At 37.6% G+C, this 14,895-nt stretch overlaps 1 protein-coding gene across 2 annotated transcripts; it reads right to left on the bottom strand.

Moving 5' to 3' along the window:
• Positions 1-527: 527 nt before the first annotated feature.
• LOC120449940 (ninjurin-A) lies at positions 528-2,926 on the bottom strand. 2 transcript variants are annotated; one of them, XM_039632640.2, is made up of 4 exons: positions 2,610-2,926; positions 1,649-1,700; positions 1,073-1,395; positions 528-828 (listed from the first exon to the last, which is right to left on the bottom strand). In XM_039632640.2, the coding sequence occupies exons 1-4, from the start codon at positions 2,685-2,687 to the stop codon at positions 634-636; spliced, it is 648 nt and encodes a 215-aa protein (XP_039488574.1). In that variant the 5' UTR covers positions 2,688-2,926; the 3' UTR covers positions 528-633. The 2 variants fall into 2 exon arrangements, with proteins under 2 accessions (XP_039488574.1, XP_039488573.1); XM_039632639.2 differs by having other exon boundaries at positions 1,073-1,443.
• Positions 2,927-14,895: the final 11,969 nt, after the last annotated feature.

A 14,895-nucleotide genomic window follows, 5' to 3' on the forward strand; every position in this document is an offset into this window, starting at 1 on the left:
TGTGTCTGGTGCGTGGTGCGGGGTGCATATGATTAATTACATGATAAAGATGGCAATGCTGCATCGGTTTTATGCACGATGTATTGCAGCAACTATCGATTAATGTGATGCCATTCTTAACGTTAAGGGAGTGCTGCCAGAATTTTAAAAATTGCTATAAGTGGCCAGTTTGATTTTTTAAAACGCTAGATTTCCCGCCAGCAGCTAGCTAACAATTTTTCCTGCATTTGACAGTTGAAAAAGGCCAGATCTGGCCGGCAAAAGGCTACTGAACCTGATCAAGAATATATATACTTTATAAGGTCGGAAACGCTTCCTTCTGCCTGTTACATACTTTTCAACGAATCTAGTTACTCTACGAGTAACGTGTATAAATTGAATTGATAATAATATATAATAGATAACAAAATGATAATTTATATAAAAAAAAAATGTTTTATAAATATTATAATACAATATTTAAAATGTATTTGTTTATAAAATGTATAGCTGAAATTACCCAAAGTAAGAAAAACAAGTTTTCAGCAATTAGAATAAGGTGAGAAATGCTCGTGGGATTTTATTTATCACAATTCATTTTAGCATATAGAACGATGCGGCTGTGTTTCATAATACTAAAGTCTACTTTAAATATCAATTAACCCCTGTGTTATTGGTGGTAGCTATGGTATCTGTCGTCACGGTGAAGGCCGATATCAGAACATTGACCACCGTGACTATAAAGATGCCGATGACTGTATAATTGTTGATCCTGTTCGCCCGGCAGATATCGTAGCTGTTCTTAATGTTGTACTGGCTATTACATATCAGACCCACGCCCACAGCAACCTGAAATGGAAAAGAAATTGAGAATGTGCGTCATCAAAAATATGGGTATAACCTGCCACAGTGAAGTCTGGTTAACGTAAACTACTTTGGTTTTAAACTGAATAGATTGTAACAGTGATAAAAGGGAGAGCACAAAGATTTTGCTTTGTATATATTGGTTTTTAATGCATCTAAGAAATATTCTGATATTCTGACTTTCCAAATTTAAACTTGCTAGAACAAATAATTGAATAAATGAATTTACCTGGAATATAATGCTGAGGGAGATGAACAGCAGACTGGGAATATAGTAGATATGTGTCGACTGTCTATCCAAAACATAACGCAGCTGATTTGCATTCGCGGACAGGAGTGCCAAGTCCATCATTCCCTGAGCCAGGGTTTTCTTGTGCTGATAGGCATTCACATCGGGTATGGGTGTCTCCACTCCGTTGATGATCGCGAAACCATTTCCAGTGTATCCCGGAAAGGAGAAACTGGGTCGTCTTCCGCCGTTGGGAACGTTTACATTCACATTGCCATTCCCGCCAAAAAGACCGTCATCCACGCCGGGATTGTCACTCCCATCTTTAACAAAGGGACGATCGTCGTTGTCATCATCATCGGTTTCGGGAACTACAAAAAGGCGAAATAATACATTCAATTTAAATTGATCACCACCTGCTTATGGTACTTACACAATAATTGTGGTTTGCGCAAATTGTTTAAAGATCGCGGTTTTAAGCGGCATTAGTCACAGGTTCATTTAACATATAGGTAAGCACAGAATATGGTTCTAGTTTTTTTTTTCAGAGATTTACGAGTAAGTTGGTATACGAACCTGCTCTGGGCACTCGAAGATTATTACGTGTTCGTCCGTTGATTCCATTTTCCTGTAAAATTTCAATAAAACGTTTTTCGGAATATTAACAACTTTGCTTTCAGATCCATTGTCTCAAAATGCAAATTCATTTATCCAAACAGCACAGCTTCTGTTTGGCAGCGATGATAAATGTGTAAGTTTTGATTAATGCAACTATATGCTAAGTAGCGCCTATCAGTAGGAATATGTAGTTGGAATATGCATGAGAGCTGTTTAGTAACATTGACAATAAAAATTGATAAGCTTCAGGGACAGAAAGGCTTTGAAAAAAGCGGCAAACATGTATTTTGCAATAAATAAACAAATAAATCTTATTTTAAGCGATAACACAAATACAAAATAAACGTACGTTGTTTCATTGCTATAATCACGCTCTAATTAAAGAAAAGACAGCAATTTCAAATGATTGGTTAAGTCTGCAGACTATGAGTCACAGAAAAAGATTTTCCATGCAGCCAAACGGGGAATTTAGGCCCAACAAAAAAAAAAAAAAAAAATAACCGTCAATATTATTGGGATATTTCTCCTTTCTTGACATAAAAAATTAGACGCATGATACAGCGAACATTGAGCTACTTAAGTTTAGTTGATTTGTTTTAAAAATTAGTAACTTTAAGGGAGTAATAATACTCATAGTTCAGTAATTCAATTTGTTTGAAATTCGTATTTTCAAGAAATGCAGACTTCAAAATTGTAAGACGTCATGCGTTTTCCAACTCAGCTGTCATTTTTCCCGAAGCTGGGAAGCTCTCATCAGCTTACACACAAGTGAATAGGCAATGCGAAACCATATATAATTATTTTTGAATAGGTAAATAGCCATTTTAACGATCTATCCGTAAAGTAAATAAAGCACCGGTTTATAGGAATTTGTTTACCTTCCTCCAGCTTAATGATAATGAAGCTACATATAACTCACTGTGTTTCTTGCCAAAGTTTTATCATCTCCTAGTGGCACTTTATCCATTTCCATTGTAATGTGTTTTGCGTTACTCATTTTACAACTAATTAATTGCAATTAATGTGTCTTTGGGCAATTATAAATGAGGAATTCAATGCCAAGATGCTTTAAAAATTTCTTTGTTTATTTTTATGTAGTATATTTTTATCTCTTTATCTAGATCTTCTCGGGCAAATCACTCTGTGGCTTATTTATTCCTATTTTTTCGACTTGTGTTTAATACTCGTGCGCTATTTGCGACCGCTCAGCACGCTATTTCTCGCACAACTGACCAGAGAAACAGAAACCATTGATATGGCGAATATTCTCTGGGGTCCACTTGTTTGGCCGGTTGGTCGCCAGCGTTACGTTTCCCCAAACAATCATCCATTGGGGATTTCACGTTTTCACTCTACAGAGCAACAAGTTTACAAGTTTTTGGTTCATGATTTTCTGAGCTGATAAATGTACACAGAGATATGCTTTTATTTACTGTAGTGCAATGAACCTAGTATTATTATTATTATATTTCTGTTTACAAATTGACATTCTTAAAATGTTAAATAAGTGAATAAAATTATTTTAAATATTTTATTAATGTGTATGTAAATTTCTATCATATTAAATAATTTCAAATAAGTCATAAGAGGAGAAAAATGCCATATATATTTGAACAAAAAATTTATAAATTTTTAAATTTTGTAATATTAAAACAAATAAATATTCGGTTTAAATTATCTTGTTTTCTAACTGTATAAACGAGCTGTTTTAAGCTAAACCTTCTCTATCTCTTTTTAGCGCCTACAACTTTCTCTCTTTCCAATGTGCTATGCCCCTCTCTTTCTGTTGTTGCATTATTTCCGCAGTCTAGCACGCCAAGTTCCTCGTTCGCATTAAAATGCATTCGGCTTGCAATTAACGATAACCCAGAGCACTAATATATACACCTCATATATAGACTAGATGTGCTGCTCTTTTTTGCTACCGTTTTGAAAAACGCGAGTTCTTGGAAAATGCCCAAATGAGCTAGCAGGAAAATGTCACGGGAATATTTACGTTTCCCCCGATTAAAATTAGTCACCGCGTGAGAGAAGGCAATTCAATGAGGACTTTCACAACTGCAGAACAATCAAGTTCTTTTTGTTTATCGAGCATATAACATTGAGAATGAGAAAACCGGTTAAGGAGAGATGGCTACCATATACATATGCCTACATATTTACATACATTTCAAGAGTTTTTACTCTCGGCATCTGTATGACTTCGGAAATTCCCAATGGGAATCTGTTGGGACCAACAACAAATGGCTTTAAACATTTCTTGTACTAATTTATTTTTAGCAAAAGAGATTTTTGACGTTGTTCAAATGGGCATGAGTTTTTTGGGTGTCATGCTAGAATTATGATGTCAAAAATATGTAAAGATTATTTGGCAAACATTTGTTTTAATGCAAATATGCAATTTATAAACAAAGATTAATTTATCAGAACGATAAATTTGAAAATTTACCCAAATAAAATATGCAATTTTGATAATTATTTAAAACTCAGTTGGTATACATCTTTCCTTAATATAAGCACCGCTTATCTGTAATTTATAATAAATATTAATAATAAGATACTTAATTTTGTTTAGGTGGATAGATAAGTAAATTCAGTATTAGCCAAAGTTTGTTTGGTGCTTTTAAATTATGGCGGGCTTGTTTGCACACTTTACAGCACTATATCTCAAATTTGCGTCTTTCTCAAACATTTTGAGTGAGATTGTTGAATACAACATAAATCAATATATTCATATATTTATGCAACATTCATTTTTGTTTATTTTGTATTTTATTAAACATATATTTGTAAAATTAAATCACTTTTATTTATTAATTTAGTTAAAATATTAAGCGCAGTTCAAAAAATGTGGTGACTTTTATCTCAGACTCCAACCATACAAATACGTGTTGAATACAAATTGATTTTCCCGCGAATGGTAAGTGGTGAAATAAATAAGTTCAAATTTACTATGTTGAGAGTTAACTAAAAAGCGGATTATAAATGAAATCGTTATCTGCAACGCAAAATAATATTTTGTATCTTAAAATCTGCTGTCATTCAGTCTCTTATTCTCTTTATTTAAGGCTTCAATTCAGGCTTTCGAGTCATGCACAACTTTAGTTAATTAGTCGTTTCGGTTAATATGGTAATTGAATGTGCATACGGAAATTCGCAACTATACATAAGCGTGCAAGGGCAGAATGCATGGCAATAATCCGGCAACTGTTATGTCATTGGGCTTGCATAAATTATGATTGTGGGTTGGCGTTGTGTGCGTGTGTGTGCGAGTGTGTGTGTGTTGTGGGTGTGCAGCAAGTCCTTTGGCCCAAATCGATACAAATATGTAATTGAAACAGTGTAGGTTGCACTTATGCCATCCTATACATTACCTATAAGAGAACTCGATATGTTTAGGTATTAAGCTGCTTTACTCGTTTCCCATTATGATAATAGTGAGTCTATTTAAAATAGTGCTTTACAATTCTTTAATATAGTTATGGCTGTAAGCAGAAGGGGCCCCGATTATTGTTACAAGTAAGCCGCCCTTTTACATGTATTAATCCGCACAGCAATAGTCCACAAACCATTATTGCGAACCCCGCTGTGCTCGTATCTACAAGGACAAACAATCATGTCCTACACTTGTTCCCATACTCCGGCATCCGTATGCATGCATAATCGGACGAGGGGCCCAAAACCGAAATGGCGAGCACGTAAACGGAAATCCAACGACAATCGCACATTTCCCAATAATTATATTTCAATGCATCAGAATTTCAGCACGACAGTTGTCTGGTTTCCGCAGCCCAACAACAAAATGGTGAATAATAACAACACCAGCAACAGCAACAGCAACAGCACCAGCACCAGAATCATCATCATCACCATCGTCATCATCAGCATCATTGGTTTATCATCGTTGGCAGGAAGAGTAGCAGCTGGAGCAACTGGAGCAGGAGCAGGAGTTGGAGCAGCATCATCGTCATCGTCAACGCCATTGATACAGTTATGAAAGGCCGGGGAGCATAACAATGCCCTCCTGGTCAGCTCACGTCCACATGCCCACTGAGCCACCCACTGCGCTCTGCCCCTCGAAGGTCCTTGCTGTTCTGCGGTCGGTCAGTTCAGTGGGTTTGGTGCTGGGATTGGGTTCAGAATGGGCGGTGCTGGCCTTTGTGGGTGGCACACCGGTGTGGATGGAGTGGTGTGCTGTGGTGTGGTGTGGTGTGGTTTGGTGTGGTTGGTCATTATCTGTTTAACAGTTCCACATTTAACGATGAAACGTCCGCTGGCATTGCCAGCTCGTCATGATATGGCCACATTCGAGTGGGCGGCTCAGAATGGCTTGAATGCCTCCCACTGCCTCGTAACTCCCTTACGCCAATCCGACTGCTAGAGATGGTCAAATTCAGCAAAGTTTTAATGGAATGGTACGTTAGGTTTCGGTTTAATGCGTTTATTTTAAGCACAATTGGCTTTGGCTCAAAGTAAATTTCGAAGTACATTACTCTGTGAAAACTAAGGGGCACGAAAACATCGAAACTAAATGAGTGGCAGCCATAGAATTGCTACTTCTGTTAGTTCTTTCGCACTCTATGTAAAAACTTTGTTCGAAATTTTAAAACTATATATCAATAAAACAAATATAATTTATTCACCCCATTGTTTGGTTTACCTTAAAACTATATTTTAAAATGCTATTGTTTTCTATGGCACATTAGTAATAATCCCAATATAAGTGTACCATATGTAACTTTTAGGAGGAATTAGTAGACTAAGTACTTAAGAAACGAAAAATAAGTTCCCTATTTTACTATTCCTGCAACGCTTTATAACTGATTTGCTAATAAAATAGTTTGATTTAGTTTGAGAAAGAAATTATTTCCAAAGAGGAAAGAGATTAACTTACAATATATTTTCTAATAATGTAATGCAATACAGCAAGCAGAACTAGAAGCACTTCAACTAGATTATTCCATAAATGAGTATCCAGCACGTTGGGCCATCCCTGATATTTACCGCCCCATGTGGCACATCCTGGCATATTGTGTATTGCAAACGGACAATCAATGGACAGGCATGGGGCCAATAAGTTTATTACTTACCTCGGCGCATTGCCCAACCAACCATGCTCGGATCGGCAGGAGGAGGAGCAGGAGGAGGAGCAGGAGGAGAAGCAGGAGGAGGTGGATCAGGATAGCACAGGACGACGAGTCCTTGAGCAGGAAATGGACATACACACAAACACATACTCACACTCGCACAGACACAGACACACACGCAGATGTTCGACATCGCAACGCATCATCTTGCCGTGTATAATTCATGAAATGCACATCATTGCCTCAATAATGATTGCCGTTACACACACTCATCTACGCACACACAAACACACCCACACTCGCACACACACACAGTAGCACGCCCCAATGGCTGTGTATACAAAATATATTTGCCTGCCAAGGCAGGGGGAATCCCAGAATTTATATGCTCATGTGTGTGTGCGTGTGTGTGAGTGTGTGTGGGCGGATGACTTGGTATTTGTGGGTATCCCGTTGCTTTGTTGATTGTTGAACTAGATGGCAGATACCAACTAAATTTTATGTCAGTGATTCATACATTTTCAATGCTGTTTGTTGCATAACTAAACGGAACTAACGTCTTGAAGAGAAATTTCGGCTTTGGCTTAACTCATCGAATTCTCAGTTTTCTCATCGAAAACTCAGTATTTACTATTAGTTTCTGCAAATTTGTGTTTCTAAAATAGTCAGCCAATATAGTCTCAAAATGCTTAAAATGGATTGTCACAATTTCTATTATCTATCGCACATAATTTGCAAAGGATTATTAATCGAATTTCAGTCAAAGCTTTAAGACACTTTCAATATTCATTCTAAGCTTGAATTGCAAGAAATATAAATCAAAAACAAATTCAATGGCCTAATCCTTGCGAATAAACGATGAAACACTGTTTGAATTTAATTACAAACTTATCCTTTGTCTTTCCTAATCGATTTTCTCTTTCTTCTCCGATTTATGGCAATCACAAATAAGTAATTTTCCCACCTGCCCATGTAACATTGCTTAGTTCTTGGGTCATCTAACAATTTGCCATCTTAACTCGATGGGAAATGAAATAAATTGATAGTTGCTTAATAACAAGCGTTTCAGTTGAGTTATCTCTGGGGTCTCAGGCGTGAGAAGAAAGCTGCCAAAACAATGTGTGGTCAGGCGGCCAAAAGGAGTTGCTCTTCCACAATCACAAGGCCCAAAGTATTGACGAGTGCAACTGACTGATACTTGGCCTCAACTCCATCACTCACTGGCACCGAAACACTTCGATTGCGGCTAGCATTCTTGCTGTTGAAACATTTCAAGCACAACACTTGAAGATAATTTGCAAGAATTAAATAAAATAATTAAACTATGCTAGCTTACACATGAACTCATGCTAAATAAACAAAAATATTTGTAGAAATTGTACAAAATATATAAAAAAGTTCATCATGCATTTAATTCATTTTAATTAGAACAGCTTTGAGTTTAATTTAAAAAGGATACTTGCTTTATACATTTAAATGTTGTACATTGTCAATTATAAAAGTGATTTATATACAATTGTTTTTCTTTTTGCTTTTTTATGGAAATGTATAGTGATTTAAGGCTCATAAATATTAAAAAAAAGTTAAAAAACTATATAAAATATAGTTATTGGAATATAATTATGTTTAGTTAATTGGTAATAATTTCTAGCTGTGCAGAAATAAGCAACCAAAAACAAGTTCACTCACACACACACACACGCACTTAAAGCGTCATTATTAGCACAACAGAGGGGATGAGCAAGTGGGCTGCGGGAGGTGGAGGGGTCGACCATAATGCCCAATTGTGAGGCAGCACATTCACATGCCCACCTGCCGCCTGTCACGCCCACTTGCCCACTTCTACGCCCCCAAAAAACGGACATGGAGGCCGAGCCTCCTTGTTGACACACTTCTGCCAACAGTTGATCTTGTGGCCGACCGCAGGCATGCGGATTAAATCCATAAAGGATACGCACACATGTTCATTTGATATGCAGACGTGTGTGCCTGTGTGTATGTGTGTGTGCCTGTGTGCATGTGTGTGTGCGTCTATGAAATTTTAAGCACGTCCGTTTCATGCCTAACGAGCCCCATTTCCAGGCCCCGAGCGAGATGGCAAGTGGGACAGCCGCAAAGAGAGCGAGCGAGCCAGTTGCAAGGATATGGAGCGCCCGAAAGTAGGCAACAAATTGTAGCTGCTTGTGCGTACAGTGCAATTTCTCGGCCAACAGGAAATCAACACTGGTTTGCCATTGATTGAAAATACTCTAACAATCAAGCTTGCAATTAACTCAATAATTGAAAATTAGTTTTTGTGGCTTACACAGTAAGAAATATTTAAAAATTGTTTGGAACAAAATAGCATTCATTAGTAATGATTTCCTGTTTAAATGAAAACAACATTAAAATACCTCGACTTCATTAAGATACCAGAAGGATCATAAATTTACATGTACGGCATTTAATAAGCTCCGCAAGCGTATGAAACACTTGGAAAGGCTTATGCAACCCTTTGAAAGGATATGTGCATTAAGTACTGCCCGCAAACACACTCACACACACACTATGAAGTTGTATTGTGTGCTGTATGTATTATGTTTACAAATCACACCTAATAACAATTGAGCAAGGATTTGGCACGTCCCTTTCGGCCTTTCGCCCCTCCGATGCTCGCCAAATGGTTGAGAGTTTTGTGTGGCTTTTTGGGTTAATTAAAATATGCAAGCAAATAAAATGAAATTGTTGCAATGCCGACCCCTCCCACCCTTTTCATTCCATTCCTTTACTTTACCTATTAGATGTGGCGCAAAGTGTGGTCAGGATTTTGTTTACTTGTTGGCTTACACGGGGCCTAACAGTAAGCGGTGTGGCGAGGTATGAAAATGCATTTTTAATTTCATTTAATTTGCTTCGCTTTCTGCTCGCCAGAGTGAAAATGAAATTGATTAACGCTGTAAAACTCTTGTACATTTTCATAATAACCCGACCGACAATGGCCGCACACAAAAAAACGGCCAAACGACACAAACCCAAATGAATAAAACCAAAAAACAAAAAAAAAAAATGGTTAAATAAATAAATTAAAATCAATAAAAACCACAAAAGTACACACACATACAATATGTATGCACGTATGTGCGCTTGTTTGTGTGCCAGGGAGCCATTTTAACATGCACATTATTACAATTAAAATTAATTTAATAATAAATTCCAAAATAATTACATTTCACTTGTTTAAATAAACGTTTCTCGACCGTGGAATGGACTCGGCGTGAAGGACCAACAAATAAAAATGATACCGATAAATGTCTGTGCGTGTGAGTATCTGTGTTTACAATGTGTTACTGTGTGTGTAGTGTGTCACCGTCCAATTGGCAATCTGCTGCACAACTTTATACCAAAAAGCAAAAAAAAAATGGCAGCATTTAAATAAATTGTATGCCCTTTGATGGTCGAGGGTATGTGGACTCTTCTATTATTTATATTTACTTAAATAAAAACATTCTCCAAATATTGAATTTAGTTTGAGCATTGTTATATTAAATATAAGTTTATTCTACCTTTTTTTAAATTTGTTTTCTAATTGTGTGTTTGTCAAAATCTAATCTTTGTGGCAAAAGAAATATATATAAATACATATATTCCATAAAATAACATTAAATTACCTACTATTTATTTTTGATTCAGCATAAAATGCTCTACAAATTTCCATGCTCCCATCTCGAAATACAAACGTATCTAAGATACAAATACATTCCACTCGACTAAATCTCCCGCATAGATCGTCGGGTAAGAGAAATACAATTTTCTGCTTTATATTTGCATTAAAAATTCAACATTTTTCCTGAATCTTTTGCACAGGCATCGCATAAATAAAATGCCGCACACCATATACACAAAAGAGGTATGTATATGTATATATGTATGTATATGAATGTATATACTTGTAAGTCATGTGTGTGATGTGTATGTCTCTGTATAAGTAAGTGGAGTGTCCTGCGAATGTTTCTGTGCTGTTTGCTCCTTTTTTGCGTGTGCTTTTATTTGTTAGTTTGTATGGAAAATCACTTTTTGCCAGGGAACTCTGGGATAAAAGCAGCGAACATTTTTGGGGTGTGGGTTCGAGTGTAAATAAAACCCATTTAAAAAATTACGCTGTTTTTATAAGGTAACAATGCATACAGCAATTTACACACGTGTGTGCGGATGATGCAAATTTGCATAACATTTTTGCCAGGCACCGCAGGGCGGGGGCAACGACCACGCCCCCACTTTTCACACACACACATAAACGGTTGTGCGCAGAAAAATAATACTTCAGTATGGGTAATTTAAAACAAAAGTTGTACAAAATTGAATTCATTTAATACACTATAATGTTTACTTTAAAAAGGGTATGCAATATTATTATTTTATGAGCATGTTTCTGATTAATTCAATACAAATATAATCACATATATTTAGTGTTTATTTTTTGTTTTAATGATATGATATTGTAATAATTGCTGGCATACACAATTGTGAGCACTACTGTACCTACATATAGGTTTGCTGGGGCATATAAATTCACATAATAAGTACTTCGTCCTGGCGCCCGTGTCGCGTTTCCTGTGGTTTGGGGATGCTTGTGTTTTTGTTGTTGCTCTTTCCACAGTTGTTGTTGTTGCTGCTCAGGTTGCTGTTGTTAACGTTGATTCGCGACAAAAACAACAACAATCAAAAGCGAAAACGGCAACAGGAAAAGCGTATGACAGGGATATCATCCAGGGATATACAATTTGGTAGGTCATTATCCCTGCTCCGCAACTGCTGTTTTGACTGCGGTTGCAAATATGGCAAATAATTGTGAAATATTTCTGGAATTTGGCTCTTCGCTTCCTATATTATTATCATCATCATTTGGATTATTATGGCCGTACGCCATCTGGCGGCTGTTTTTGTTAATTCTTCGAGCCATTTTTGTGTCGCTGCTTATTGTTTATTGGTTTATTGCAAATTACTGGGCTATAAATTAAAATAACATACTTTTTAAATGGGCAATCACAGCTGGTTAGCCAAAATGCTGACAGTTTGTGAAATGAACAAAGCAAATGTGTATTCTATTTATGTTTTTGTACATGTTTTTGATTACATTGCAAAGTTAACTAGCAAGTTGTGTTTATGTTTTTGTACATGTTTTTGATTACATTGCAAAGCTAACTAGCAAGTTGTGTTTATGAAACATTTAAAACTGTTTCTTCATGTATTAATAGTAACTTATCAATTTGCCAGACATTTTTATGTATGTAAGCTCCATTTTAGTCGCCTTAAAGCAGACAATAGTATCGCAATAACAATTACAGTAGCAGCGAAAGCAAACTGCAATAAACTACAACACAAGCTCCGCAGGACTTTCCCCTTGCTGCCGCAGACGGATCCTTACCATTCTGCGGATGTTGCTGCCGCTTTCCACTTTCTTTCAGCCAGCTTCTTGTGTTGGCTGCGAAATTGCGTTGAATGTTACCTGCCATTTGGCAGGACACACACCTACACGCAGGGTCCAGGATCCCTTTTAACCCGGGATTCTGCACCACCTTCACTCCGCTCGACTCCTCCACTCGAGTATTGAGTAAATGTTGGGGCCTAGGACCTCGGTCCTATATGGAAGTGTTGTTGTGCATGTAGGAGGTGAGGTGTGAGGCGGTGAGGTTGTGCGGGACTATATACAAAGGAGTTGTCTACAGCATGCATATGCAACATGAAGGACTCGTGCTACTCTGCTACTCCTCCTCGATTTCCTTACAGTCCCTTTCGTTATTGCGTTTCCCTTCTATGTGGCAGACAACAGACAGGACACCGGTGAAAGGATGGCAGGATTGGTGGAATGGTAGCATGATGGGATGGCGACTGAAGGTGCTCAACGATGCTCGCTTGGCGTTTATTTGTTGCCCCCCTTTGTGCTTCGGTTTTTGGTTCGGTTTGGTTGTTTGTTCCCTGCCACGCCAGTCAGCCAGCATTCTGGCCCACAGAGTACAACAGCCGACAGCCGGAGCTGCAGCTTTTCCATTAAATCTTCCTTGCCACTCCTTGCGGCTTAGAGATGAGCCGTGATCATCAGGTAAACATGTTTAAAGTGCTTCAAATATCCAGAGGTCCAACGCAATGGAAAATCCGATTTGTATCGGTTACGTCACTAGCTTGTTATTTACTTTTGGTTATAAATTTGACTGCAATCGAATTTATTTAAAATAAAATATTGCATTTTATACTAAGTCTATTAATACGAATACTATATAAAGGGAACTTCCTTGGCTCGCTAGTAAATTGAAGGGGCCTTTCATAATAAAAGTTAAATTTATAACAATTAACTTTAATAAAAACCTCAAATTCACATTCTACATAAAGTCCACTAATCTAAAAACTGAAATCTATATTTTCACGACCACATCTCTAAAGCATATCTAAATGTATGCCCGCCCACTCTTTTTAATTTTGTTTAAGCGGTCCTTTTCTACTCGCCGCCATTGTCATTGTCTAGACTTCTGACTATTGGGTTGATAGCCTGGCTCTGCCCATACTAAACATTTAAGCCAGACCCTCCATGTCGCATACTTAATATTTGTCTGTTGTAAACTTAAATTAATCATACGCATCGTTGTGCAGCATAAAAATTGGCAAAACTTTTGTGCCTTTCATTCTGCAACGAGGTTCAAAGGGCAGCCAGTGTTCGAATTGAGCCATCGAATGGCTGGCCCAAACTTCAGTTATCCTTGCAGTCCCACCTTGCCGAGCCAACAAATAAGTGTGTCCTGTCCGTACGTGCGTGTCCTTTGCTGTCCCTGCCGCCTCTGTGCAGTGCGAGTATATTTGTTGACATGTAATTGTAACTAAATATTTTAAATTGCTTTAAAATAAAGAGAAAAGCTTAACGCCCGTTCCGCCCTTGTTTCCAAAAAAGGTTATGCAAATGACAAAGTTTGCAGGATGCACACATACACACACAAACACAAACACACACTCGTGCATTACGAGGGAGATGGAAAGAGGGAGCAGAGAGTGGATGCGAGAGATATATGCGGCAGGTGAGGATGCAACGTTTGTGTAAATAACATAAAATTCGTATTTATACACAGCATGCAAGTAAACAGTAGAGAGGGCACATAAGGGGGCGTTGTGGAAATGGAGGCGTGGCACAGGGGCGGCAACGGGAGGCGGCAGGTTGCAACAGCAGCTGAGGAGAATCATGAAATTTCTGTTTGCATTTTACATTTGACTGCGTGTCGGTGTCAGGATAACTACGTGTTCGTGTCCTTGTGTGGGTGCGTTTGGATATGCGAGCTCATATATGTAGGTGTTTTTGCAGTTTGTGTGCGCCTGAGTATATTTATAGTGGAATGAGAGTACATCACTCGTGGCGTTTGCATGTGTGTGTGGGTGTGTTGGGGCCTGATATGTGGAAATGCTTTTATCAGTGGCAGACGTAAAACAAGTGAGAAATACGGTAGTATTAACACTGATTGTACTTTCGAAATATCCTGTTTAATATTTTAATAAATATAAATTAAATGTACATCTATATGTATTACAGATAATAAAGGGCTTTAAACCGGAGAATTCTTATAATACATTAAATACAAAAATGGATTTAAAACGCCCCACGTTGGGCGCCATTTACTTAATGCTTTATACAATATATCATGTAACGTTTGTTTTCAATTGAATATCTTCACGAATATATCCAGAAGGCCACCCTCTACAAACATTGAGATAGCATTTTACAGCCATGAAATTTGCAGTTTATTGCCTTCGTTTTTATGTGGGCGGCAGAAAGAGAGGGAGTTAAACCGCACACAGGCGGTAGGAATGGATGCGAAAGAGACACAGTATTGTGTCCGTTACAAATTAATTGCATTTCGGCATACAGCTAAAACATCGATTTGCATTTGTATTTTGTAATTTCTGATGTTGCGTTTGCTGCATTATAAATGTCAAATGCTGGAGACGGAGGCGGAGGGCGTGGATGTGTGTAATTAACACCACAAAGGAAACTCCCATCGCACTTGTCAGCGAGTCACTTAAGTGACTCCGCGACCTTCAATCATCAATCAGTCCAGCAGCCAATCATTCAATGGTGAGCACAGCGAATATAAAAACAAG

The sequence above is a fragment of the Drosophila santomea genome, chromosome 3L, assembly GCF_016746245.2.
Source record: "Drosophila santomea strain STO CAGO 1482 chromosome 3L, Prin_Dsan_1.1, whole genome shotgun sequence".
NCBI classification, from domain to species: domain Eukaryota; kingdom Metazoa; phylum Arthropoda; class Insecta; order Diptera; family Drosophilidae; genus Drosophila; species Drosophila santomea.